At 41.1% G+C, this 24,458-nt stretch overlaps 2 protein-coding genes across 2 annotated transcripts in view; one reads left to right on the top strand and one right to left on the bottom strand.

Annotated features, from left to right (window-relative positions):
- The window catches only part of pole (polymerase (DNA directed), epsilon), a 28,712-nt gene extending 17,958 nt beyond the window's left edge, over nucleotides 1–10,754 (bottom strand). The window contains exons 1-14 of the mRNA XM_010770663.1: nucleotides 10,531–10,754; nucleotides 9,498–9,627; nucleotides 9,319–9,399; nucleotides 9,127–9,171; nucleotides 8,952–9,044; nucleotides 8,668–8,822; nucleotides 8,441–8,585; nucleotides 8,278–8,358; nucleotides 8,077–8,184; nucleotides 7,710–7,820; nucleotides 7,511–7,596; nucleotides 3,157–3,265; nucleotides 1,294–2,944; nucleotides 1,142–1,249 (exon numbers count right to left, since the gene is read on the bottom strand). Coding sequence (XP_010768965.1) covers nucleotides 1,142–1,249; nucleotides 1,294–2,944; nucleotides 3,157–3,265; nucleotides 7,511–7,596; nucleotides 7,710–7,820; nucleotides 8,077–8,184; nucleotides 8,278–8,358; nucleotides 8,441–8,585; nucleotides 8,668–8,822; nucleotides 8,952–9,044; nucleotides 9,127–9,171; nucleotides 9,319–9,399; nucleotides 9,498–9,627; nucleotides 10,531–10,598 — 2,971 coding nt within the window. The 5' untranslated portion in view covers nucleotides 10,599–10,754. The remainder of the gene's footprint in view (nucleotides 1–1,141; nucleotides 1,250–1,293; nucleotides 2,945–3,156; nucleotides 3,266–7,510; nucleotides 7,597–7,709; nucleotides 7,821–8,076; nucleotides 8,185–8,277; nucleotides 8,359–8,440; nucleotides 8,586–8,667; nucleotides 8,823–8,951; nucleotides 9,045–9,126; nucleotides 9,172–9,318; nucleotides 9,400–9,497; nucleotides 9,628–10,530) is intronic.
- A 927-nt stretch (nucleotides 10,755–11,681) lies between these two features.
- acacb (acetyl-CoA carboxylase beta) overlaps nucleotides 11,682–24,458 on the top strand; it is a 26,110-nt gene continuing 13,333 nt past the window's right edge. The window contains 19 exon segments of the mRNA XM_010770657.1: nucleotides 11,682–11,867; nucleotides 13,700–14,274; nucleotides 18,244–18,373; nucleotides 18,478–18,616; nucleotides 18,824–18,933; nucleotides 20,148–20,229; nucleotides 20,319–20,417; nucleotides 20,532–20,641; nucleotides 20,757–20,867; nucleotides 20,954–21,163; nucleotides 21,251–21,421; nucleotides 21,952–22,113; nucleotides 22,198–22,361; nucleotides 22,736–22,886; nucleotides 22,995–23,098; nucleotides 23,184–23,265; nucleotides 23,346–23,491; nucleotides 23,572–23,722; nucleotides 24,276–24,410. Of these exon segments, the coding sequence (XP_010768959.1) occupies nucleotides 13,721–14,274; nucleotides 18,244–18,373; nucleotides 18,478–18,616; nucleotides 18,824–18,933; nucleotides 20,148–20,229; nucleotides 20,319–20,417; nucleotides 20,532–20,641; nucleotides 20,757–20,867; nucleotides 20,954–21,163; nucleotides 21,251–21,421; nucleotides 21,952–22,113; nucleotides 22,198–22,361; nucleotides 22,736–22,886; nucleotides 22,995–23,098; nucleotides 23,184–23,265; nucleotides 23,346–23,491; nucleotides 23,572–23,722; nucleotides 24,276–24,410 (2,811 nt within the window). The 5' untranslated portion in view covers nucleotides 11,682–11,867; nucleotides 13,700–13,720.

The raw sequence follows: 24,458 nt of genomic DNA, 5'->3' as shown, positions 1-24,458 counted from the left end.
CAAACAAAAGAAGTCGGATACGTAGACATTACTAATAATAATGAAAAAACACAAACAAAACAAATGAAGGGTAACATTTCGCAGGAACCCAAAGCACTTCCGCGATATATTTAACTTTAATAATAATAATTTCCTGAGACTCCAAATCAGTCCCCAGACGTTGGAAAAAGTATACTTCACGGGTAATTTTTTTAACACGCTGCTAGCACTTAACAGTGTCCCCCGCCCCTTGTCAAAACCTGGAGAAAGTGGGCACGTCGCGTTAATGTACTACGGCAATTATTAAAAATTTGGCGTATTATTAGTTACTGCTGGAAGGCAAGACACTAAGAGGTCTTGTGTGTCTACCGGTCAGGCGGGACACCATCCCTACGGTCTTTGACTGTACTAGTTTAAGCTTTTAGCCTGTCGGGACCGTTTATAATGCGAAAGGCGCCCTCTTTTTTTTTACAAACATCGCTGTGTTAAAAAAAAAGTAGACGTCAACTTCATCAGGGTATTCCTGTGAGAAGAAGACGCATGGTGAAACAAGTAGAAATCGACCACCAACAAGAGTGACAACGACATTATGAGCTGTTTATTTGTTAGGCGTGAACACTGCCTCTCTCCTCTCCTCCCCCCCCCCCCCAGCCCAGCCAACTCGTCCGACGTAGTTCCGTCCTGTCGTCAAGACGAGAGACGTGCGGACGCGACGACCGAAGGAGGTTCCAAATGTCATTTTTTGACATAATTAATTATGATAATGATATAATCGTAATCCAGATACACAACCAACTTTGATTCGGTCCTTTTTTCTTTGTATTTTTATTTTTTATATATATTTATGTTTAGCTTATTTTTTTTAGTTAAAAAGCAAATGCCTCTGATTGCTTATAAGCTTTTTAGCTTATTAGTGACCGTAGGGGATGGGAGACACATCGTATACACATTTCTCTCGCACCGACGCAACGCACCGTCGCCGAAGGAAGACGTCCATTGCCCCTCTGCGTTGCTGGGTACTGTATTTAGCTGAGGCTAAAGGCCCAGGTGAACAGATGGTGTTTGAGTTGTTTTTGTAAAGTGTCCAGAGAGTCGGCATTCCTGATAGCAGAGGGGAGAGCATTCCAGAGGGTGGGAGCTGCGACACTGAAGGCTCTGTTGCCAAATGTTTTCAGCTTGGAGCGCTGGATGGAGAGCAGCCCTTTGTCGGAGGACCGCAGGTGACGAGAGGGGGTGTAGGGCTGAAGGAGGTCAGAGATGTATGGAGGGGCTAGGGAGTGGAGAGATTTGTAAGTTAGCAGGAGGAGTTTGTACGTGACTTGACCGGGAGCCAATGTAGGTGGATGAGGGTAGGGGTGATGTGTTGCCAGGGCTTAGTGCGGGTGAGGAGCCTGGCTGCAGAGTTCTGGACGTACTGGAGCCTGTCCAGGGCTTTGCTGGTGACCCCGAACAGAACACCATTGCAGTAGTCCAGACGAGAGGAGATGAAGGTATGGATTAATGTTTCTGCAACGGGTTCGGGGAGAGAGGGCTGGAGTCTGGAGATGTTTCGTAGGTGAAAAAATGCAGTTTTGACAGTTGACCTGATGTGGGAGTTAAAGGTGAGGCTAGAGTCCAGAGTGACGCCCAGTCTGCGAACCTCGGGGGAAGGGTGGATGGAGCCGCCATCGATGGTGAGGAGCAGATCTCCAACCTTCCGGAGCAGTGTTTTTGGGGCCACAACCATGAGCTGTTTTGTTATTGTTGAGTTTAAGTAGATTTTTTGACATCCAGGCTTGGATGTCGCGGAGGCAGTTGACAAGTGACAGTGGGGGTAGCTGGGATGATGGATTGGTACTGATGTAGAGTTGGGTGTCGTCGGCATAGGAGCTGTTGAGAAGTTGAGACCATGTTGGCGAATGATTTCACCGAGGGGGAGCATGTAGATGTTGAATAGAAGGGGGCCGAGCACAGAACCTTGCGGCACACCTTGGTTGACAGGGGCTGGGGGAGAGCTGGATTTTCCGATGGTCACAAACTGTTGGAGAGGTAGGAATGGAACCAGGAGAGGGCTGTACCAGAGAGGCCAAGGTAGACGGATAGGCGGTTGAGTAGGATAGTGTGGGAGACTGTGTCGAATGCGGCAGAGAGAGTCTAGGAGGATAAGGATGCTGACGAGGCCTGAATCGGCGGCTATGAGGAGGTCATTGGTTATTTTAATAAGGGCCGTCTCTGTGCTGTGGTTGGATCTGAAGCCTGATTGGAAGGATTCGTAGAGCTCATGGTCGGACATATGATGGTGGAGTTGGGCAGCAACTGCTATTTCCATGATCTTGCTCAGAAAAGGAAGGTTGGAGATCGGCCGGAAGTTGCTGGGGTCCTCGGGGTCGCTACCAGGTTTTTTGATGATGGGGGTGACAGCTGCTATCTTGAGAACGGCGGGAACCTTGCCTGATTCCAGGGAGGAGTTGATCATTTTAACAATGGTGGAGCAGAGGATGGGTACGCAAGTTTTGACCAGGGCAGAGGGCATGGGGTCGAGGGAGCAGGTTGTAGCGTTAGCTTTTGAGACAAGTTTGGTAACCTGTGTGACATCCACTGGTGCAAAGGAGGAGAGACAACATTGAGGCAGGTGTTGAGTTGAGCGAACAGTGACTGGAGGTGGTGTGGCATATGGATGGGATGGGGCAGAGGCCTGGAGTTCCTGGTGGATGGAGTTGACTTTGTCCTCAAAGAAGTCAAGGAACCTGGTGCAAAGCTCGGGGGCGTCTGCTGGGTTGGGGGGGTCAATTGGGTGGAGTAGGCGGTTTATGGTGGAGAAGAGCATATGGGGGTGGTGTTGCTGGTTACCGATGAGTGAGGAGCAGCAGTGTGCCTTAGCTTTTGAGAGAGCTTCCTTGTATGATCTGACATGCTCTCTGTAAGCCTCCAGATGGACTGTGGAGGCCAGATTTTTTGTGGGAGCCGCTCCAGTGGCGGCCAGAGGCTTTCATGGGCACGGAGACTGGGTGGTGAACCCAGGGTGCTGAGTGGGTGAAGGAGACAGTCGCGAGTAATGAGGGGGCAAGTGAGTCGAGACTCAGGGAGAGAGAGCAGATGGTTATACTGGGCTACACAGTCTCGTCAACCCGAAGGTGTCAGGGGGGTTCGGAGGCCAGGTGGGCTAGCTATGAGGCTGGTTATGGCTGGTGCGCTCACTGATTTTAAGTTCCTGTAGGTAATTGTCCGCAGTACAAGCTGTCTGGGGAGGGCGATAGGCACAGTGAAGCAGGATGGCATGATGGTCGGAGACAGCCAGGTTGAAGCACTGCAGGTGGGATGCAGTTGTGGCAAGTGGCACTAATACCAAATCCAGGGTGTGCCTTTGGCATGTGTGGGATCATGGACCATGCTGTTCAAAATTGAAGCAGTCCAGAAAGTGCCAGGAAGCAGAGGCAAAATGTGAACAGGGGTGAGGTCCACATGAATGTTAAAGTCTCCAAGAAGGAGCGTCAGATGGGGACCATGGAGGCAGATTGAGTGAGTAGCTCAGATAGTTTCGACAGGAAGATGGCAGAAGGCTGAGGCTTTGGGGGGGCGATATATAAGAGACAGCCTGAGCTGTGCAGATCCAAGATAGAGTGAAGGCAAGACATTCAGTGAGGTGTGTTGGGTACAGGAAGCTCTTGATTGAGATGTCTGTCCTGAATATATATTACAGCTCAGTCCCACCGCCCACCGACCAGTGCTATATTGACAGCAGAGACATAGACCAGAGAGGAACCATGCTCGGCTGGGAGAGTAATTAGGAATCCCTGTCCAGTGTGCATGTTTTGGTGGTAAGACAGAGCACTTAACATGACCGTTTATATGCTACTCAGTGGATGAGGTGTCATGTGGACGCAGACGTTCTTTGTTGTTCGTGTGATCGAACACTTCTGCGATATAGATTGGTTCGTTTTGTTTCCATCTCGTGTGGACAGGGCCTAAGAAAAGACTCCCATGGCTTTCAATTATAATAATCCCATTGGAACAGCATATTGGGTAGCTCACAGTGTTTCTACATCTGTGTCAGATTCGCTGCTTCAAACTCAACTCTTGTAATATCAAGATCATAGTTGGTAAACGGACATGTGGCTACCAAAAAGGATGTTTCAAAGGTGGGCGCACACATATTCGTAAAAATAGCCTTTGTTTCTGTTGTAAGTTATTGGAAAATAAGGATTCATATCATTAACTTTTATTTTAATAGCCAATGTTTTATTTTATTTCAAATGACAATATGTTAAAGTATATACTATTATCCTTCTTACCCATTTTCTGAAAAACGTGTCATATCTTATCTCTATCCTTTTTAACTCTAAATGAATTCCCCAAAAATATTTTGCAGGGACACCAAACAGTGTGCATTAAATATTTTTGGGTTATGGATCCTACTACTACCTTACTGGATCTACTCCAGTGACTTTTAATTACTTTAATCTTCACTGGTACTCCCATGACAGCTGTTAAGAACATGCTGACTTCCTAAACCAATCATATCTGCATAAGCAATGTAAATGCTACAATTTGATAATAAGCAATTGGTCAAAGCAGAAACTTGTAACAATTATTGTTCCACAGGTTTTATAGTATACCATTTTCACAATTTATTTCTTTGTTTGTTCATGTGAGATGTGAAATTAAAATGACCTTTTCTCTGCTTTCATTCGTCTGACAATTGAAAAATAAAATGAGATATCTGGAACAACAACGTTCCTTTTTCCTCATCTGTAGAACACACAAGAATATAGATCTACACTGAATGCTCACTGTGCTGGTAAGATAACCTTATGGGCCAGAAATCATGCAGGAAGTGCCTCACCTGGTCTCCTCCCAATTAAAATGCATTGAAGAAGACTAAAACGTCAAAGGAGTGTTTGGTGGTCCCTTACTCATCGTTAAAAAAGCAGTTTGTTCAGTATGCAAGTCCCAATGACAGATCACCACTTTTAAAATAAGATCACTTATTATCACTTCCCAGATATGTTCAGGCTCATAGAACATTTCTGACTTCTGGAGGTAAATTGTTCAGTGAATGCATACAGGACAAGACTGTACAAATCCTGTTTATGGTGGTACCTCCCTGGCCAGTTCTGGTGAATCACTAGTCGATGTCAGATTGTAATGGCTTGCTGTCACTTATCGCCATCTGGTGTCAGTGGACTTAAAACATGAAGGTTTGGTACAACTAAAAAATAACCAATATTCATTGCCAACCGATGGAGTTATGACCATTCACACAGACAGTGAAATGGAAAGAACCGAATCTTACGATACCAAACCACACCTCAAAGGGACACTCTCATCAGCGCTTACACAACTACCTCTCTCTTCACCATTCTTACAGCCACTCGTAGAAGCCCTCACATCGTTACTGGAATGTCAACCCCTCCCCCCCCTGAATCATACAGTATAGCCTGTGCTATTCTTCTGCGCGCGCTCTAAATTGCCCCAGCAGGAGAAAAAAAATCTGTCCATTTTTAAACTTGTACTAAGCTTTTTTTTTCAACAGTATTAGATTAAGATCATATTATATCTTAAAATATGATTCCATTCATATTAGCTGGTCTAATTTGGACTGGCCGGAACGGACACCGTGTGATTACTGCTTCATATATACCACAATTCAATCCTATAAAATATATTATCTGCACTTTTGATTCCAATGCAGGAGATCTATAGACTAGTGACTGTTTTAAAATTGCGGAAGGGAGTTTAAAATTCCAAAGGCAAGATATCGGAAAGCTTTTCTTTTATACTAACTTAATTGCAACTTCAGGACAACACACAAATGCTGGAAGAAACCCTGATGGTGCGTTCACACCGGCCGTCAAAGAGAAGATTACATAGCAATTCAACATACTATGCTGTGATTTCATTGTAAAACATTTTTTCAAAATGATCGCCAACAAGACCACTGATTAGTATAACAACCATGAATGAATTCATTGGATATGTGTGTCCAATAGACTGTAGGCCAGAACACTTTTATAATGTATGTTTTCTGAATGGAGGATCGGAAATAAATAACACGAACGATGTTTTGTTTCTAGTTAAGATAATCATGCCAGGCACATTTCTAACTCTTCTAAAATGCGTAACTCTTGCTCGCGTCCATTCTGCGAAATGGAGCTTTGCGCTCGAGTGTGAACCGCACTTACCCCTAAATACAAAAGGTGTCCTTAAATGTTGGACTGTCTTTTGTTACATGCACTNTTCTACCAAGATTCTCAGCTAAACACTACCGTGATTACACGCCATCATGTTCCAAACCACATCAAGGATTATTTCTGAAACAGTCTGGAGCTCAAATACTTTTTAGTATTTGAGCTCCAGACTGTTTCAGAAATAATCCTTGATGTGGTTTGGAACATGATGGCGTGTAATCACGGTAGTGTTTAGCTGAGAATCTTGGTAGAATTCTCCTGCATTAGCTCCCCCCCCCCCCCTTTGTCTTTTTTTAAAGCTACGGACCCAGAATCAGCAGTTCTCTAACAGGGCTGAAATAGAGGGGTATGAGGGATGGCAAGGATGGGTGATCTGTTTGGTATTTTGAGCAAATCACTTTATATGCCTAAAAGAAGTATAATAGGAGACCTTTACGGCAGATGGAAGCAGCTTGGGGCTCTCTCAAGCTAAAAGGAAACCCATCTTATGTACAACCATTCAAGCTGTCTCAATAAGCACACAACTGCAATATAAACACAAGTTGATTGATTTACAGGAAGTTATGTGTTAAGCTATTTCTTACCCGGGCACAGTAACTTCCTAGAATATTGTGGTAACTTTTAGGGTAAAGAGTTCATTTATAAGCTTTACTGTAGCTGTCCATTGGGATATATGTTTGAGCTTTTGAATCTAGCTGTTACTCACTGCTTCTGGTCTTTATGATACATAAGCAAACAGCCCTGTTCGGGGTCACCAGCAAAGCCCTGGACAGGCTCCAGTACGTCCAGAACTCTGCAGCCAGGCTCCTCACCCGCACTAAGCCCTGGCAACACATCACCCCCACCCTCATCCACCTTCACTGGCTCCCGGTCAAGTCACGCATCCAGTACAAACTCCTCCTGCTAACTTACAAATCTCTCCACTCCCTAGCCCCTCCATACATCTCTGACCTCCTTCAGCCCTACACCCCCTCTCGTCACCTGCGGTCCTCCGACAAAGGGCTGCTCTCCATCCAGCGCTCCAAGCTGAAAACATTTGGCAACAGAGCCTTCAGTGTCGCAGCCCCCACCCTCTGGAATTCTCTCCCCTCTGCAATCAGGAATGCCGACTCTCTGGACACCTTCAAAAAACAACTCAAACACCATCTGTTCACTCAGGCCTTTGGCCTCAACTAATATGCAGTACCCAGCAACCTGTTCCTGTTTTGTTTTCTTCAGCCTATGTATCTGTATGGTTATTATTACTTTTGGTTTTGTTACTTCCCATTGTAAAGCGTCCTTGGGTTTCGTGAAAGGCGCTATAGAAATTGAAATGATTATTATTCATCTCATATTTTTTACGATACAGCAAAAGAATAGCTTACCAGTCAAAGAAGTCTCCATTGTAGGTCACAAAGATGTTTGGTTTGGTTTCTTGAACGTGGTCAAAGAATCTCCGGATGAGAGCCGCCTGCAGCCAAAGTACGGTGACCACATGTTATCACAATGATTCAACCACAGAGCGTTACACTTCAATACTCAAAGGATTTCAACACTTTGAATCGATATTGACAGTTCACATACCTCGTCCTCCTCGTTGAAAACAGTGAAAGGCCCTTCATATTCAGGTTTGGGAGTGAACTCAAAATCTTCAATGTCGTCAGAGACAATCTCCCGGTTTGTGATTAAATACCCCTTTACAAAAAGGGAACACAAAGTTAGTTTAAGACATGAGGATAGAGGGGGTCGTTTTTTCTCATACTGATATTCTGAACAAACTGTGCTGTTGTATTAGCTGTAAAGTGTCTCTACTGTAGGCTACTTTTATTATATGTACAGCACTTTGGCTCGACCAAAAATCGTTTATAAACGTGCTATATAAATAAACTTGATTTGATTTGAAGACATAAATGAATATGGAATAATACTTCTACTTATAAATGCAACTCACCTGTCCATCAATCATGTAGGAGATCATCATGATCTGATCGCTCTCTGCATCCGGGAACTTCAGTGGGAGTTTGGTGGTCTCGATGTCATAAGCCAAAACAACAGGGTCCTATGAAGAGCGAGAAACAATGAGTTGCTGAACTCACAGTCAACGATTAAAACTGAACAAATGACAGATCACATGTGATTTAAATCCTCCTACTGGTCTCTCCACAAGATCATCTCTGCGTATGATCTCTGGGTGGTAAGCGCTGCCTCTGTAGCGAACATTGTACCAGTGAGCCTGAGAAATAAAGACAGCAAAGATAAGAACAACGAACACAAGCATCTCAGAAAACATTGTGAGAACAGTGATCTATACTTACCACGTGGATCTTAAGGTCGATGGACAACCGCATATGATATGGCACATCATACTCTCTCATGTCCACTATGTTGTCTAACTGGTCTGAGATACGCTTTGACGGCCCGTCTTCCTCTGCTGTGTTCACATTTCCACCTGATAAGGCACTGTCAAAAAAACACAGGTGTCAGCAGATCAGAAATGAACCTGAAGTTACAGTTTATTAAAAACTAATGGGAGTGGTGTTACCTTGATAACATGGAGGTGTAGGAGTCATTGGACTGCTCCTTCTCTCTGTTCTTGCGTACTGCTGGAGAGATCTCACGCTTGATCTTCATGAGTTCGTCCACGGTGCTGAAGGACAGCTTGATGTAGCTTCGCTTCAGTCCAACCAGATGGTTCGGCTGAGGAGAGCAGGTAAGAGAACAAAGATTACAATGACGTTGTTGTCCTTCTTTGTTTGTGTTCAACGTTTTTTTGTAATATGCAACACTTTAATGCGGTTCAAGGAAACTAAAAGACCAACCACTCACCAGGTCGAGGTCCTCTTTTGGGATGACTTCAAGCTTCGTCACCTTTCCTTGAAACTTCCTCGTTAAGTATGAGATAACTTCTCTTTCGCAATTCTGTAAATAAAGTCGTTTTTAGGGCTAGAGTTTTTGGAGTGTATATTGCTTGATAAGAACTAAACTTCTGACGCAGACGTACCTTTTTAGTGGCGATGTAAAAGTATGGCTTGAAAGGGAGGGCCACCTACAGATAGGAAACATATCAGGACAGACGAGTTAGAGCGGGGGGGTTTTGGGAAATGTTATTGCATAAAAACTACTGTTTGTTATAAGGAGCCAGTTTGTTTGAAACAGCGGTGTCACAGCACTTGACTTTTCCCTCCCAACTCACCTTAAACCTGCTTCCATCCTCCTGTATGAAATAATAGTCCACAGCACTGATCATCCTCTTGTCATCATCCAGAATTTCAGTCTAAACATAGAAAGAGGAGCAAAGGGTGTCACATTTGTTACCACAATGTTCTACTCAAGACAAAGAAGGCTACAACATGACACAGTGCAAAGACTCACAGGATGCATGTTGATCAGCCAGCCTGTTTTCTCCCCTGGCTCTTTAATCCTGTCGAAACCAAAGCGGGCGTCCATCTCGTCGGTGAACTGGCTGCGCTCCAGACGCTTGAGGGCTGAGGATCCATCGTCCCTAATTCAAACACAGAATAGATAATGTACATTAACCCTTGTGCCTCAATTTGAAACATATTCCCTGGTGTCTTTAGAGGACAAAAATGCATTGTCTAAAAGCTGGCATACATTTCATTTTCCTAATTTACCCTTTAAATGCCTCTTTGTTTACGTTTTGCCACTGTAATAATGAAACAATCCTTAAAATGTACTTTCATTTTTTAGTTGTATTCTTAATGCTAGGGGGGGAGGGGGGGGGGGGGGGGAAGTCATGGGGATAAGACAATGAAGTCTGGGATAAGACAATGATTAGAAACAACATTGATTTTGATGTATTGCATTAAAAAACATAATACAGCAGTATTGCCCCTAGTGGAAACTAGGAAATAACATGTGTTGGCACCACAGGGCAAACATGAGAAATGGCTCAATCTAGTGGAAGATAGTAAGAACTAAAGTTTAAAACTTAAAAGCCTTATGTATTACAATGCATGCATTTTTTATTGTAATGGTCGTGGGATAAACAAATGTGGTTTTAGTGTGTTTATATTTTAAGGGTCTGCTTACATGTATTTTGGTGACAGTTATTAATTTATAAAGAAAATTGATGGAGAACTTCCCAAATAAAATGTTTAATATTTTAGCCTTGCCAAAATGTGTGCTATATTCAATAACACAGCCAAAATGTGTGCCATATTCAATAACACAGCCAAAATGTGTGCCATATTCAATAACAAAGCCAAAATGTGTGCCATGTTCAATAACACAGCGAAAAACGAACAAGTCAAAAATGTCCAAAGTGAGATCTTGTTTTACTTTTGTCATTTCCTAAACTGCCTTAAATAACTAACAGTGTGTTGTGGCTGTCTGGATTAATGTAAAATTAAGCATGTAAGTAACTTTGTAAGGAGAAACAACTCACTGATTGTCCTGTTCTCCCCGACCTTGTCCTCGCTCGTTTTTGTACCGACCATTGTTTTGAAAAACCATCTTCTCTATCGCAGTCTGCAGACCACAACACGGTGGAATAAATTAAACTCCCAATCAGCTTGTTTGAGTTTGTCCGTAAAGTGGCATTTGAAGGAAATTATGAAGTTATATCAAAGGTTTCCTCACTGGTTTTGTCTGTCGCTGTCACAGACCCGACTTGTGTTTTCTTAGTTTGGCGCGCTCCTGCAGTTCCCGCGAGATTAGCGCAGAGGAGAAGATAGGAACAAGAACAAAGATCGTTTATTAAAAGATGATTCACTCAGACCGAAAAACCTGCACCACCAAACATGTAAACGCTGCGTTCATTTGCGATACAGCTCAACCAACAATACGTGATCTTCTAATCGTAGTGCTTTATATTAATCTATATAGTTTTGGAGTTATTGGATGTAAAGAAATCTGCCTTCTCTCAAATAAATGGATCTATATGGCATTTTATTTGTTGTGGTTCTCATCTCAACATGCCAGAATGTATATTTTAGAAACTCAACTATGATGTGTTTTCTCTTCCCAGAAATCATAAAATGGTTAGTCAAGATAATTCACAATTCTCGTTGTAAATCTTCTTTTTACTTGAATTGAAAAATTTAAAATATTAAAATGATTATCCTTTCTATTAAGATCATCAATTTAATTTAACATGAATTTCATTTTTAATATCAGTAGATTTTCCTTTGGTATCTTTAAGGTATTTTATCTTGTATTATCTCTAGTAACATCTCTTCGTGTTATTATTAATGGATGAACGAGTACATTGTTTTTAGTTTATCTTGCATTGTTGCGTTTATCAAAACATTTTTTGAATAATACATTCATTAGTAATAATATTTTTCTATTAACATTTTTTTTGTATCAACTTTTCACTTTATTTATTTTCTTGATTTAACTCAAATTGAACGCAGCTAAAGAGAGACTGACAAGAAAAACTATTTAGATGTTTTCCCCACAGACTCAAACATCTTATTTATACACGATCTTCGGAGCGTTTCCTCTTTCCTGGGAGGAGCTTGAAATCCTCCAGCGAGGAGGAGGAGGGAGAGAGACTGCGGGTGAGTGGCTGTGACATTTCCTGCTGCTGTCATAAAGATTATTCAAACCTTAAAACTAGTAGCAGCCAGTATATGTGGTGGTTTAATATGAATTCATTTCAATTTGTCTGAAGTAATGACATGTGTTTGTAGAGTGCGGTGCTTGAGTCGCAGCTAACTCGATAGCCGTGCAGAAACAACAACAACAACAACGACTGAGCAGTGATGTCCATTATTAGTGGTGAGTGTACATCACATATGTTAACAACAAAAAACCTATTTAAATGTTTATGTAGTGATGTATTACTTGTCGTTTATTTTGCTGACACAAATGTACTTCATGTGTGATCTTAAAGACATGTTCCTTTTCCTGTTTGGTAAACAATGGGAAAGGATAGTTTTTCTGTCGGAATTGACTTGCCTGAACTTCATGTTTGAGTCTTATTTCTGTCACGTATAAGTTCATGATTTCCTGTGAGAAAACCATAGTGCACTGGTATGTGTTTTGCTCAGTTTGCGGGCGATAAGCCAATTTATTCTGGCATTTTGTTTACATTTGACAATCCGTTGAGGTCAGCATGAAGCTTAAGTTACCACACTTTAACTTCATTTATCCTCCTTTGGGATTCAGTGGAACAACTCACTTACTCTTATGCCTTCTACTGTAAATGCAACTTTGAAAGCTTTATCTCAACCCTTCCTTTGTTTCTATAGTGGCTAGAGGACAAACACCTCCTTGTGTCTCTAATGAATGCTTCTTTGGAATGAATGGATACCATATTAACATATTTTTCATTAGAAATACAGACTCAAACTAACATGAGGAATCCAAATTAGTTTCACCCGGATTTCATACTTATATATTCTTAATTTGTGTGTATGTTTGATTTTTCAAATGCTCATTAACGTTGTTTGTGTTTGTGTCTGTGTTTGTGCGTCGCTCTCCTCACACTTCATTCCCTCAGTGTTGACCTTTACTCCATAAGAAGCCGCTCTCACTGCAGCTGTTTCAGGCTGTTTACCGGGCACTGCCGGGGAAATGTAGCCTGCCAGGCCCTGCTGTTATAACCATAACTACACTTCTAAGTGTCTTGATTTGTGGTATTTAAGGACTTAAAGCTGAGTTTAAAAGTAATCCTTTCTACCTTTTGTCGTCTGTCTTTGGTGGTTGAGTCCAACCCTTGAATCTTATCTCAAAATACCCAGCTTGACCCTGTCCCAAAAGACTTCGGACCTCCCTCTTCACCTTGAAGGAACTGTCTTTAGACAAGAATAGTGCACAGACAGCATAATGTTTTATTACTTACTTTTATTAGATTTTATTTGATATCTTATAATATTTTTCACAAAGAACACAAGTCTCTAATTTGTAATCCTTCTGATATTTGACGGCAATATTGATATTTCAGAGACAACTTTACATTTTTTACATAAAAACTATTTTTTGGAGAAAATGAGCCTCTAAGTTGTTACGGAATTTTGAAAATATATTCTAAAATAGGACATTTTACAGTTCAAGAATACATTCATCATTGCTCGTTCTTTCCATTATTAAGATAATCATCAACAAATACACAAGAATGACTTGGAACATGCTCTCAGGCTCACTGTCATGGTGAAAAAGTGAAAAATAAAGTCTTGTTTAAAATAGTCTTTTAAGTCACTTTTGAAAACTCCCTTTTTTAGAATTGCTTTTATGGGATTTTATTTTTATATCCATTTATTCTTAATCTACTTATTTTTGTTTTATTATTTTCTATCTGTTTAACTCTGTGTTTCTATGTTTAGAAGCTGTTGTTTAGTTCACTTGCTCTCTGTGTATTTTGATGTGAGAGCACTTTGTAACTATGTTCTGAAAGGTGCTATATAAATAAAGTTTGTTATTGTCATTATATTATTACAGAAATACAGGCATAGACACAAAAAAAAAGACTCAAACAATAATTGTTTTAATTTTAATTACTGAATACACTTTTATTTTTGGGTGGGTCTTATGAATGATGATAACTTATTGTTGGATAATTTATTTTGCACTAATCATGGCTTATAATATCCATTTTGCTCTTGTTGCAGTCGCAGAAGGATTGTTTGTGAATGCTGCCGTTCGCAGTCTTGGGATTAATCGTATGGATATTATTGTTTCTGTGGAGGATTAATACCAAGATGCTAGCGATGCCCGTGAAAGGAGAGGAATCTCCCCCTGGCTGTGGTGCGCCTGCAGCAGAGGAGGATAAGCCCGCTACACAATCCCCTCATCCGGGGGAACATTCCCTTTCAACAGCTCCTAACGCAGTAACACAAAATGGAGACATCAGTCCTCAGGGAGACAGTAGTCCTGCCTCTACGGGTCTTGAAGTTCAAACAGTGAAGGCTCTGCAGGCGTCCTCTGAGGTTAGTTCAGAAAAGCCATCATTGCGACCGAACACCCAGAGACCTTTCAGACCCAGAGGGCCAATGCTCAGCTCAGGGCCCGAGGACAGGCAACGCCTCAAGTTCATCCTCGGAGCGTCGGAGGATAACTCTTCAGACGAGGAGCCTCTGGTCTCCAAACCTCCCAGCGGCGCAGCTCAGCCCCCGCCCTCCGCCCCCAAACCCTCTCCTGATGTGGCGTCCTCTGCAGCGCCTCAGAACATCTCCCCAGGCATGAAGTAAGACCTTGTTTCTATTTAAGTTCATGTAAACTGTCCGGAGTCAGGCATGTCTTCATCACTCCCATCATCAAAGGTTCAAAGGGCTTTATTGTCATATGAACAGCTAAAGTGTAGATACACAATGAAAAGCTTAAGTCAGAGGGTCCTCCAATAATGCAACATAAATATATATATATATATAAAAAACAAAAGAAAAAAAACAATAAAAATAGTGCAAGAAGAAAAAGAGTAGAAATGCAATAGTGTAAGGCAAGGCAAGTTTATTTATATAGCACATTTCTACACAAGGCAAAGTGCTTTACAAAAATGAAAGAGATGAATAGCATTAAGAAACATATTATGAAATGATATCTAAAAATCACTCATTTAAAAGCAAAGATACATGAATCACAGTTACAGTGCAGTGTGAGATACACACATCTGAACCAACCCCCCTTTGGAAAATTATAATCTGACCCCATGGTACCTTTTAGGTTTTACCGAAACTATGCCTCTTTTTTTATTTTTAAATGCACATTAGTTAAGTTTACCTTGTCTTTCTAGGACTTTTTTGGTNCTGGTACCTTTTAGTTTTTACCGAAACTATGCCTCTTTTTTTATTTTTAAATGCACATTAGTTAAGTTTACCTCGTCTTTCTAGGACTTTTTTGGTGTCCTCCAACCAAAACCAAACCATAACGGCACACGTAGGGGACTTCAACCCCAATAATGACTTCAACCCCAATATTAATGACTTTAACTACCTTTGGGGGGACTCAACACAAGGCAATTCAAAATGCTTTACAAAAATGAAAGACATTAAGAAAATGGCATTAAAAAGCAAAGATAATAAAGTTTACAATGCAGTTTAAGATATGAATATATAAATTAAAAGCAGCGGCAAAAAGAAAAGTAAGAGTTGCAGCGGACCGGCAGGTTTCTGGGAGTTTGTTCCAGATATTTGGAGCATAATAACTGAACGCTGCTTCCCCGTGTTTAGTTCTGACTCTGGGGACAGAAAGCTGACCAGTCCCTGAAGACCTGAGAGTTCTGGATGGTTCATAATTTAGCAGGAGAGCAGAAATGTATTTTGGGCCTAAACCATTCAAAGCTCTATAAACCAGCAGCAGTATTTTTGAAATCAATTCTTTGACACACAGGAAGCCAGTGTAAAGACTTCAGAGCAGGAGTGATGTGATCCACTTCCTTAGTGTCAGTGAGGACTCGAGCAGCAGCGTTCTGAATCAGCTGCAGCTTTCTAATAGATTTTTTAGTGAGACCTGTGAAGACACCATTACAGTAGTCGAGTCTACTGAAGATAAAAGCAAGGAAAAGTTTTTCCAAATCCTGCTCTGACATTAGTCTTTTAATTTAGCTACAAATTCAATGTAAAAATAAATGCCATACAGTGAAATAAAATGCTGTATGTACTGTAATCATGTGACTACTCACAGGCAAAGCCCTTGACCGTGGGGTACAACTCTGACATGTGACGTAAACATGGGAGCATCTTACTCAAATATTAGGAAGGACTTATATAAAAAGAGAGGTTGTTTAGGTCAATAGGATGAATGTTCCTAAATGGTGTTGGTTAGAACATATGGCCACATAGGTGACGTGCTTTTCTGCACTTACTGCTGTCTCTACAAGCTGTGTGTTATCACCTGACTGCATGCAGTTCACGTGCTTTATTGTCGAATGCCAAACACCCCCCGACTCTATTACTGGAACAAGAGCCCACACCAAATGACTTTGAAAACTGTAGTGGGACTCTAGGTCACAACAAGGCAAACAAAAACACTTTTCAATCTTCAACAACTTTTTATTTGTAGCTTTTCTTTTGCAGTCTGAATGTTAGAAAGTTATTTGTATACCCAGCGTTGGTATATGATATGAATCATATCATTTCATCGTGGCTTTGAAGGGTTGTTTGGTGCACATAGCTTCATGCTTCAACCGGACACGCTTGGTTGGACGGATTTACCCTAATGCGTGAAGCTATGCGTGCATGGAACCATCATGAAGGGGAGCAAGGTAAAGGATTGTTGTCTCCCAAATCTAAGCCAAAACATCTTCCTGCACTTTGAAGTCTTGCAGCAGAAGAAGATGCACTTTTAAAAAATGTTAAATAGAAATTAAACAATTTATTTGTACAATCATGCCAGGTTTGAGCCCTTTCATGTCCAACATCTTCGCATTGGATACTGGATACTGGAGGCTTTCTTGTTCTAAGTGAAAACAAATTGAAACTTTTGGTCTTACCCCTTTTGTTGTTTTAGAACAAGGACCCTGTAATATGTCCAAGGAGACCCGTAGAATATAAAGCTGTAAATGTGGGAGGGGAGAAGGGAGGGAGCACAGGAGAGGAAACACTTTGGAGAGTTTTTTGTTTTGGTCGGTCTTACATTTTGAAATCTAGTTTTACTAATAGAGAATTATAAAACAGGTGAAAAAACATATGGAGGAAAACAGCTGGCAGGGTTTGAACTTGTTCCCTTATCTCGGAAGGTAGGTGCTTTTAAGACTTAGATTCTGTCGTTTGTAATTTGATACTTTAGCTGCAGTGTTTATTTAGTGCAAAGCTATGACATGCTTTATGAGCAGAACTAATGGGAACATGCGTCATTACTTTGTATGAAAGGAGAATAGATAGTTCTGGACACATGTCTGTAGACTGAGGATCACTCGTGTTGCCTGACTGTTATGTAACTGAACAGGGCTTGCTTTGGCACACATGAGTTTGAGGAAATACAAAAAAAAAGGCAGTCCGTTAGTGCGTACGTACAGTCTATGGTGCGTAGCCTCTAGGGAAGTTTAAAACAGACCGCAATGACTTACTTGCCAAGCAGTCCAGTGAAACAACAAGAATAGGTCCATACGTTGTTTTAAAACACATAGGCTACTCATTGTTTCAGTGAATGAATTCCTGCCTCATGTCCTGGAAAAGAAGAGATAAATAGTTTAAAGTTCATTTTGGCTCATACAGAGTTACACTCCCACTTCACAACATGGCTCACTGATGCAACACAGGTGTTCTCTCAGTGATATCTCAACATGGCATATCATTTCAATGAAGTCACTTGTGTTGCAATTTCAAAGAGACTTTGGAATGAACAAGGTACGAGCCGGCTGATAATCATGGTGCGTACAATTATACATTGTGTATTGTAAAATGTAAACTGGTGCTTTGCTTTTGTTCTCTTAATGTAAAACAAGCTTTCAAAATGTCTCTTATTGTGTTCTTTGTAATTCTGGTGGGGCTTCCATCATAAAGGACTTTGAACGATTAAATGAAAGTAAAGTACATTTCAGTTTTACTGCCTTTGCTTAAACGTACGTAAATCCGATGAGTTTTAATGTGTAACAATGCAGCTTGTGATGCCTGCAAAATGCTTGGGCTGTTTTTTAATGTGATTTATTACATTGACTTTAACAGCCAGATAGTCTGAAGTGTTTGTTCATGGACTCTGGAAGGAAAGACTCCAGTGAACTATTGATAATCATTATCTGACAACTATGTGGAAATAACCTTATAGCACTTTGTGAACTTAGTTGTTAAAATTACATTATGAAAAGGCTGTAGGCTAACACAAATTAACCCAACGTGAATCAACTTGATCCCAAATTAAATCTGATAATGAGTTTTGACTTCACATTCAGAATCTCAAATAATCAGACATTTAAAGAAAGATGTAATAAACCATATGCATTCAAAAATAAGCATGCACTTAAAGTTTCTTTATTAGTGAACATCAGATAAAAATGTTCACCACAAGCAACAGTGTTGACCCCGGAGTTAATTTCTCTAAAGAGCAGTGTTTTAAGTTTAATAGAAGATAAACTGAAACATAAATAGGTCAATCTATAGTGCGCCTTTGTTCAGGAAAGACTGAACTTTGACTTGGGTTTCATATGTGCAATGCTCTCCTGTTGTTTTATAGTTAACAGTCCTTAACAAGGCGACTAAAAATGAGCTTTCCCCTCCAGGCCTAGCATGTCTGGTCTTCACTTGGTGAAGAAAGGACATAACTACAGAAAGATGGATCAGAGGGACTTCACCGTGGCCTCTCCTGCCGAGTTTGTCACCCGATTTGGTGGCAACCGTGTCATTGAAAAAGTAAGAAGTCCTTCCTGTGTTTTTTGAATTCATTGCAATCGTTGCATCGTGCAGCATTTCTGTCTTTCTTTAGACGAGTCAAGTTGTTTCTATTTCTTTTACAGGTGCTGATTGCTAACAACGGTATAGCTGCAGTGAAATGCATGCGCTCTATCCGCCGCTGGTCCTACGAAATGTTTCGCAATGAGAGGACCATTCGTTTTGTTGTCATGGTAACCCCTGAAGACTTGAAAGCCAATGCAGGTCATTGTGAACTTGATACTTATCAGATTTTATTTCCCAGAAGTTATCTGGGTGAGACTGAGAGATAAGACACTAGGCAGTGTGTCGTTATCTTACGTCAGCTGTCTGACCAAAGTTTTATTGGAGTGATTACCTGAAAGTCTGTACTGAATTATTAATGATCAGAATTGGTTTTATATTTTAATTTGTTAATCTTTTCACTTTTAGAATACATCAAAATGGCAGACCATTATGTGCCTGTGCCTGGTGGAGCCAACAATAACAACTACGCCAACGTAGAGCTGATAGTGGACATTGCCAAAAGAATCCCAGTTCAGGTACTCTTTACAATTTACCTCGAAACAACAAGTGTCTGGTACGCTGATATGTGGTATTCATTTATTTTATCATTTGTTGTTGGGTAACATCATAATCTACCAATTCTCAAGAGCACACTTACGGCCCGTTCACACGGCGGCGTGCGTTGAAGCTTCAACGCTTCTGCCCATTCGCTTTGAATAGGGTGACGTCACGCTTTGCCGAACTGCATTGTGGGAGCGTTGCTTCGCTTTGCTCGCTTCAAAAGTTGAGCAATGTTCAACTTTTGAAGCTTCGTCGGAAGCGTCAGCCAATCAAATCATATGCCAGTACAAGCTCTTGCCAATCAAACCGCGCGCTTGTGTGTCCGGGGCGGGAGATTCATGTGATTCGTTGTTGGTCGAGTTTCAGACAAGCTCGGCAAGCTTCAACGCACGCCGCCGTGTGGACGCTGCGTTAAACACATTTAGAGATAACATGTTCCCTTCAGTCCTACAAATTGTAAAATAAAGTATTAAAAGATTATTATAATGTTCAAAATACTTTACTAATTGTAAATATACACTAAGCAAGCAAAAATAATCTCAAGTGTTTTATTAATTATAATTTAATTTGAACATTATTGAAGTAAATTCTTCTTCTCAACATCTGTGTGTGCACACGGCCCCGCAGTCTCATGGCTTTTTATAGCGATTGGCAGGGCGTTTCCCTAAGCTAATTAAAACCAAATAGCAAATGCTTTCTATTTATCAGGACTTTGGGATTCCTCATGTTGTTATTCTGACAGACCTTTTCAAGAAAAAATGTAACACTTACTTTTGAAGATCAATAAAAGATAACTGGTTGCTCTGTATACCCAAATATAGACGGAAAGTGTGTTTGGGGGCCAAAAAAACAGGATAAGCAGGAATGTGAACTACACTCTAAAATGGAATAAGAAGTAATTACGAGGAAGGAAATATGAAAAAGCCTGTATTGTCGCTAAATCATAAAATCGCTTCCTGACAGAGCCCTACACTGGTAAACAGATGTTGGCTATTGAATAATAAAAGCCACTATGATAAAGGCTTTTTGACATTTCTTTCCTCGTGGTTACTTGTTTTTACATGTTTTAAATACTTACCTGTTTGAAATAAGATATTGGTGCCCAGTGTTCTTTCTTGGCTGTAACCTGTTTTATCTTTGATCCGTGCCTACTTGTTAGTAAAATAAATGTGTGTATCACTTCTAACAGGCTGTATGGGCCGGCTGGGGTCATGCCTCAGAAAATCCCAAACTGCCTGAGCTGTTGGACAAAGCAGGGATATCCTTTCTGGGTAACATTTTGTTTGAAACTGCTTTTATTTTTAAAGGTTTTTATTAGCATCAGAGTCAAATCTTATTTTTAACTGACTGTTTCTTTCAGGGCCATCCAGTCAGGCCATGTGGGCCCTCGGGGATAAAATTGCTTCTTCCATTGTGGCTCAGAGTGCTGGCATTCCCACGCTACCATGGAGCGGATCAGGTGATGCTTTACCTCCCACACTGTCTCAGTTCACATAATGTATACTAACACTATTCTGCTCAGTTTTTGTCAGTGTTGTTATGTTCTCATTCTTCTGTGTCTTGGTGCTCTCAGGTCTGAAAGTGGACTGGGAAGAGGAAGACAATTTTCTGGGCAATGTTATCAGTGTTCCTCCGGAGATCTACACACAGGGCTGCGTTCTTGATGTAGACGATGGGATGAAAGTAAGCATATTAACAAAAATCCTCATACTTAATACTTCAAATTTGCCTATTTGTCCCTGAAACGATTATCTCCTGTCAAATATATTTTGTTTAGTAATGTGATGTTTCTCTGCAGGGGGCTGAACAAATTGGTTATCCGGTTTTTATCAAGGCCTCTGAAGGTGGAGGTGGAAAGGGTATCCGGAAAGTAGAAAACTCTGAGGATTTTCCGAGTCTCTTTAGACAGGTTTGATTTCATTTAATGGCACCTTTTTTATACAGTTGAATTTAATGCTGTTCCTACATCTAAGGTGTTGTTTTTTCTGACTGCAGGTTCAGACAGAGGTGCCCGGGTCGCCCATCTTCGTCATGCAGCTGGCTCAGCATGCCAGACACCTCGAGGTGCAGATCCTGGCGGATGAATATGGAAACGCCATCTCTCTGTTTGGACGAGACTGCTCCATCCAGAGAAGGCACCAGAAGATCATAGAGGAGGCTCCGGCCACGATAGCCTCTGCCTCAACATTTGAGCAAATGGAACGGGTCAGTTTTTTGTCACTGCTTGTTTTTATTATCCAACCTTTATCATGAACTCCTCCTTTAATATTTGGTCTCCTCTTCCTGGCCCAGCATGCTGTGCGGCTGGCCAAGATGGTGGGTTATGTGAGTGCGGGCACTGTGGAATATCTTTTCTCTGAAGACGGGAGTTTCCATTTCCTGGAGCTGAATCCTCGGCTGCAGGTGGAGCATCCCTGCACGGAGATGATTGGAGATGTAAACCTGCCAGCTGCCCAACTTCAGGTAAAAAAAGAGTCGTAAGAATAAAAAAAACACAGGGGTTAAACTAGTCATCCTCCTGCAAATCAAAATCAGAATACATTTATTCGTCCCACAAAGGGGAAATGTCCATATTACAGCAAAAGTAAAGAACCAAAAATAGTTTAATAATAATTAAGAAGCGTGCATTAAATGTTAAAAATAAAAATAGATATTACACGAATTACAATATACCAGTACCAGTAACAGTAACAGTATTTAAAGAAACAAGTGTAGCATGTATTAAATTATTTGATAGCAGCCAATTATAGTATTAAAAGTGGAAGTATATAATATATTATACGTTTTTTACAGATTTATTACAGAAGTTGTATTGTCTAACTTAAGGATAGCAGCCAGTAATAATAATAATAATAATAATAATAATTATGAAGCAGTGTATATATAATGCATATATTGCACATATTCATATTGCTCAAATTCGTGTTATAGTTATAGTCTTGTAGGTTAATATTGTTCCATTTTAACTCTGTGTTTTGTCTCTTCCCTCATAGATAGCGATGGGCATCCCCATTCATAGAATTAAGGACATCCGCTTGCTTTATGGAGAAAGTCCGTGGGCCGACACCATCATAAACCTCGAGAATCCAGAGTGCATGCCAAGTCCAAGAGGTCACGTCATAGCTGCACGCATCACCAGTGAGAACCCCGATGAGGTAGAGCTACATTTCATCAACACTATATTTGTATTTCCTTTTGACTCGCACCACTGACTTTTTAATCGCTGTGCTCTCTCTCAGGGGTTCAAGCCCAGCTCTGGCACTGTGCAGGAGCTGAACTTCCGCAGCAGTAAAAATGTCTGGGGTTATTTCAGCGTGGGGGCGACTGGAGGCCTGCATGAATTTGCAGACTCCCAGTTTGGACACTGTTTCTCCTGGGGCGAGAACCGTGAAGAAGCCATTTCGTAAGCCTCTTCTTTTGATCCAATAATGCTGAGATATCTGCTGTCGCTTTTGACGCAACAGCCAGTAATAATAATAATAATAATAACTTGAATTTATATAGCGCCTTTCATAACCTCAAAGTCGCTTTACAAAGAAACACAAGGACAAGACATAAAACATAAAAATGCCCAGATATTGTAACTGCCCATTATGTAACTGGTAAGAATGCAATGATCTGCCCATTATATAATACAATCTCAGAGGACATTAGGGCAAAATTCAGCTAATGCAATTTTCATGCAATTCAAGGTTGATTCTTAACATTTTTTGGGGCATTTCTTTTTGTAAATCTCATAGAGTACATGTGTTTATCAGGTGTCATATTGTGCTTCAGGAACATGGTGGTGGCTTTGAAGGAGCTGTCCATCCGAGGTGACTTCAGGACCACTGTTGAATACCTCATTAAGTTACTGGAGACAGAAAGCTTCAGAAACAATGACATTGACACCGGATGGCTGGATCATCTCATTGCAGAGAAAGTGCAGGTAGGAGACAGAAGACCGTGTGCTACAAATCATAACACACCCGAGGACTTGGTTTTTTAAGTTTTATATAGTTTGTTTGTTTCATAAAGCATTATACTCTTCTTGCAGGCGGAGAGACCAGATACCATGCTGGGTATTGTTTGTGGGGGTTTACATGTTGCAGACACAAGCTTCAGAAAGAGCATGTCTGACTACCTGCATTCCCTGGAAAGGTCAGTAGACTCTTTCCCTTTTATTACGTTTTTTCAACAGCTGTATGTTTATATAACTGACTTATAAAAACTGCTGCATCTTTAGAGGCCAAGTACTGCCTGCAGCCAGTCTCCTCAACTCTGTCAATGTGGACTTAATATATGAAGGAGTCAAGTTCTGCCTCAAGGTATCTGCTTTATTCCCTTTATACGTTCCTTGTTGAGCTCTTACTTTTTTACTCAATATATCATCTCTTCCTGCCTCCAGGTTTCTCGCCAATCCCCAACAACGTATGTCATCATGATGAACTGCTCCAACATAGAGATTGATGTCCACAGGCTGAATGATGGCGGCCTCCTGCTGTCCTACGACGGCAGCAGCCACACCACCTACATGAAGGAGGAAGTGGACAGGCAAGAGCTCCTCTTTCTCTATACGTAGATTGGTTTGTTTTGTTTCAATATTTATTTTCTGGAATAATGTATCCCTACAGCTACCGAATCACCGTCGGCAACAAGACTTGTGTGTTTGAGAAGGAGAAGGATCCCACGGTGCTGAGGGCGCCCTCTGCTGGGAAACTGCTGCAGTACATGGTGGATGACGGAGGTCACGTGTGTACTGGAGAGATCTATGCAGAGATTGAGGTGAATGAGACAGCTTTTTGGTGAAGTTTATTTTTGTCCAGGGTGTCCGCGGGTTCTTAAAAAGTATTAAAAGTTGATAAATCTATTTAGTGGAAATGAAGGCTATTAAAAAGTATTAAACGGCATTTTCCAAGGTATTACATTTTGTAGCTTGTTTTCAATAAGTATATAAATGGTCCAAAGAGGTTGTATTCTACAGTGTGCCTGAAAGGAATCATTGCGTAGGTGTGTAGTGTGATTCTGTGTAGTTTATTTATGGCATCCCGTTGGATTTGACGTCATCTGAACAGGACATCGCACGCTCACTGGTTCCGTTTACGCCGGTTGTTAAACAACATCATTATGGGGAAATGCAAGTTTGCGTCCAAATGGTTGGTAAAGTGTGTCGCCAAGGTAACCGGTTAAAACTCCAAGTGGCGATGAGGTCTTAAAATGTATGGAAAGGGTCTTAAAAGGTCTTAAAAGGTATTACATTTGACTTCAGGATTCCTGCATATACCCTGTTGTCTCTCTTTGCCATATTTATTGACATGCCGTTGATCTGTGGTTTCAGGTGATGAAGATGGTGATGACGTTGACCGTGCATCAGTCTGGTTGTGTCAACTTTGTAAAGAGACCTGGAGCGGTTCTTCAGCAGGGCTGCGTGGTGGCACGTTTAGACCTGGATGACCCCAGCAGTATACACCGGGTAAAATAATAAAAAAACAGAATTAAAAGTGCTCAAATTGTTCTCCTT

This window comes from Notothenia coriiceps, unplaced genomic scaffold (genome assembly GCF_000735185.1).
Source record: "Notothenia coriiceps isolate Sejong01 unplaced genomic scaffold, NC01 NC01_scaffold00009010, whole genome shotgun sequence".
Taxonomy (NCBI): Eukaryota; Metazoa; Chordata; class Actinopteri; order Perciformes; family Nototheniidae; genus Notothenia; species Notothenia coriiceps.
This window is presented reverse-complemented; position numbering and strand designations above follow the sequence as displayed.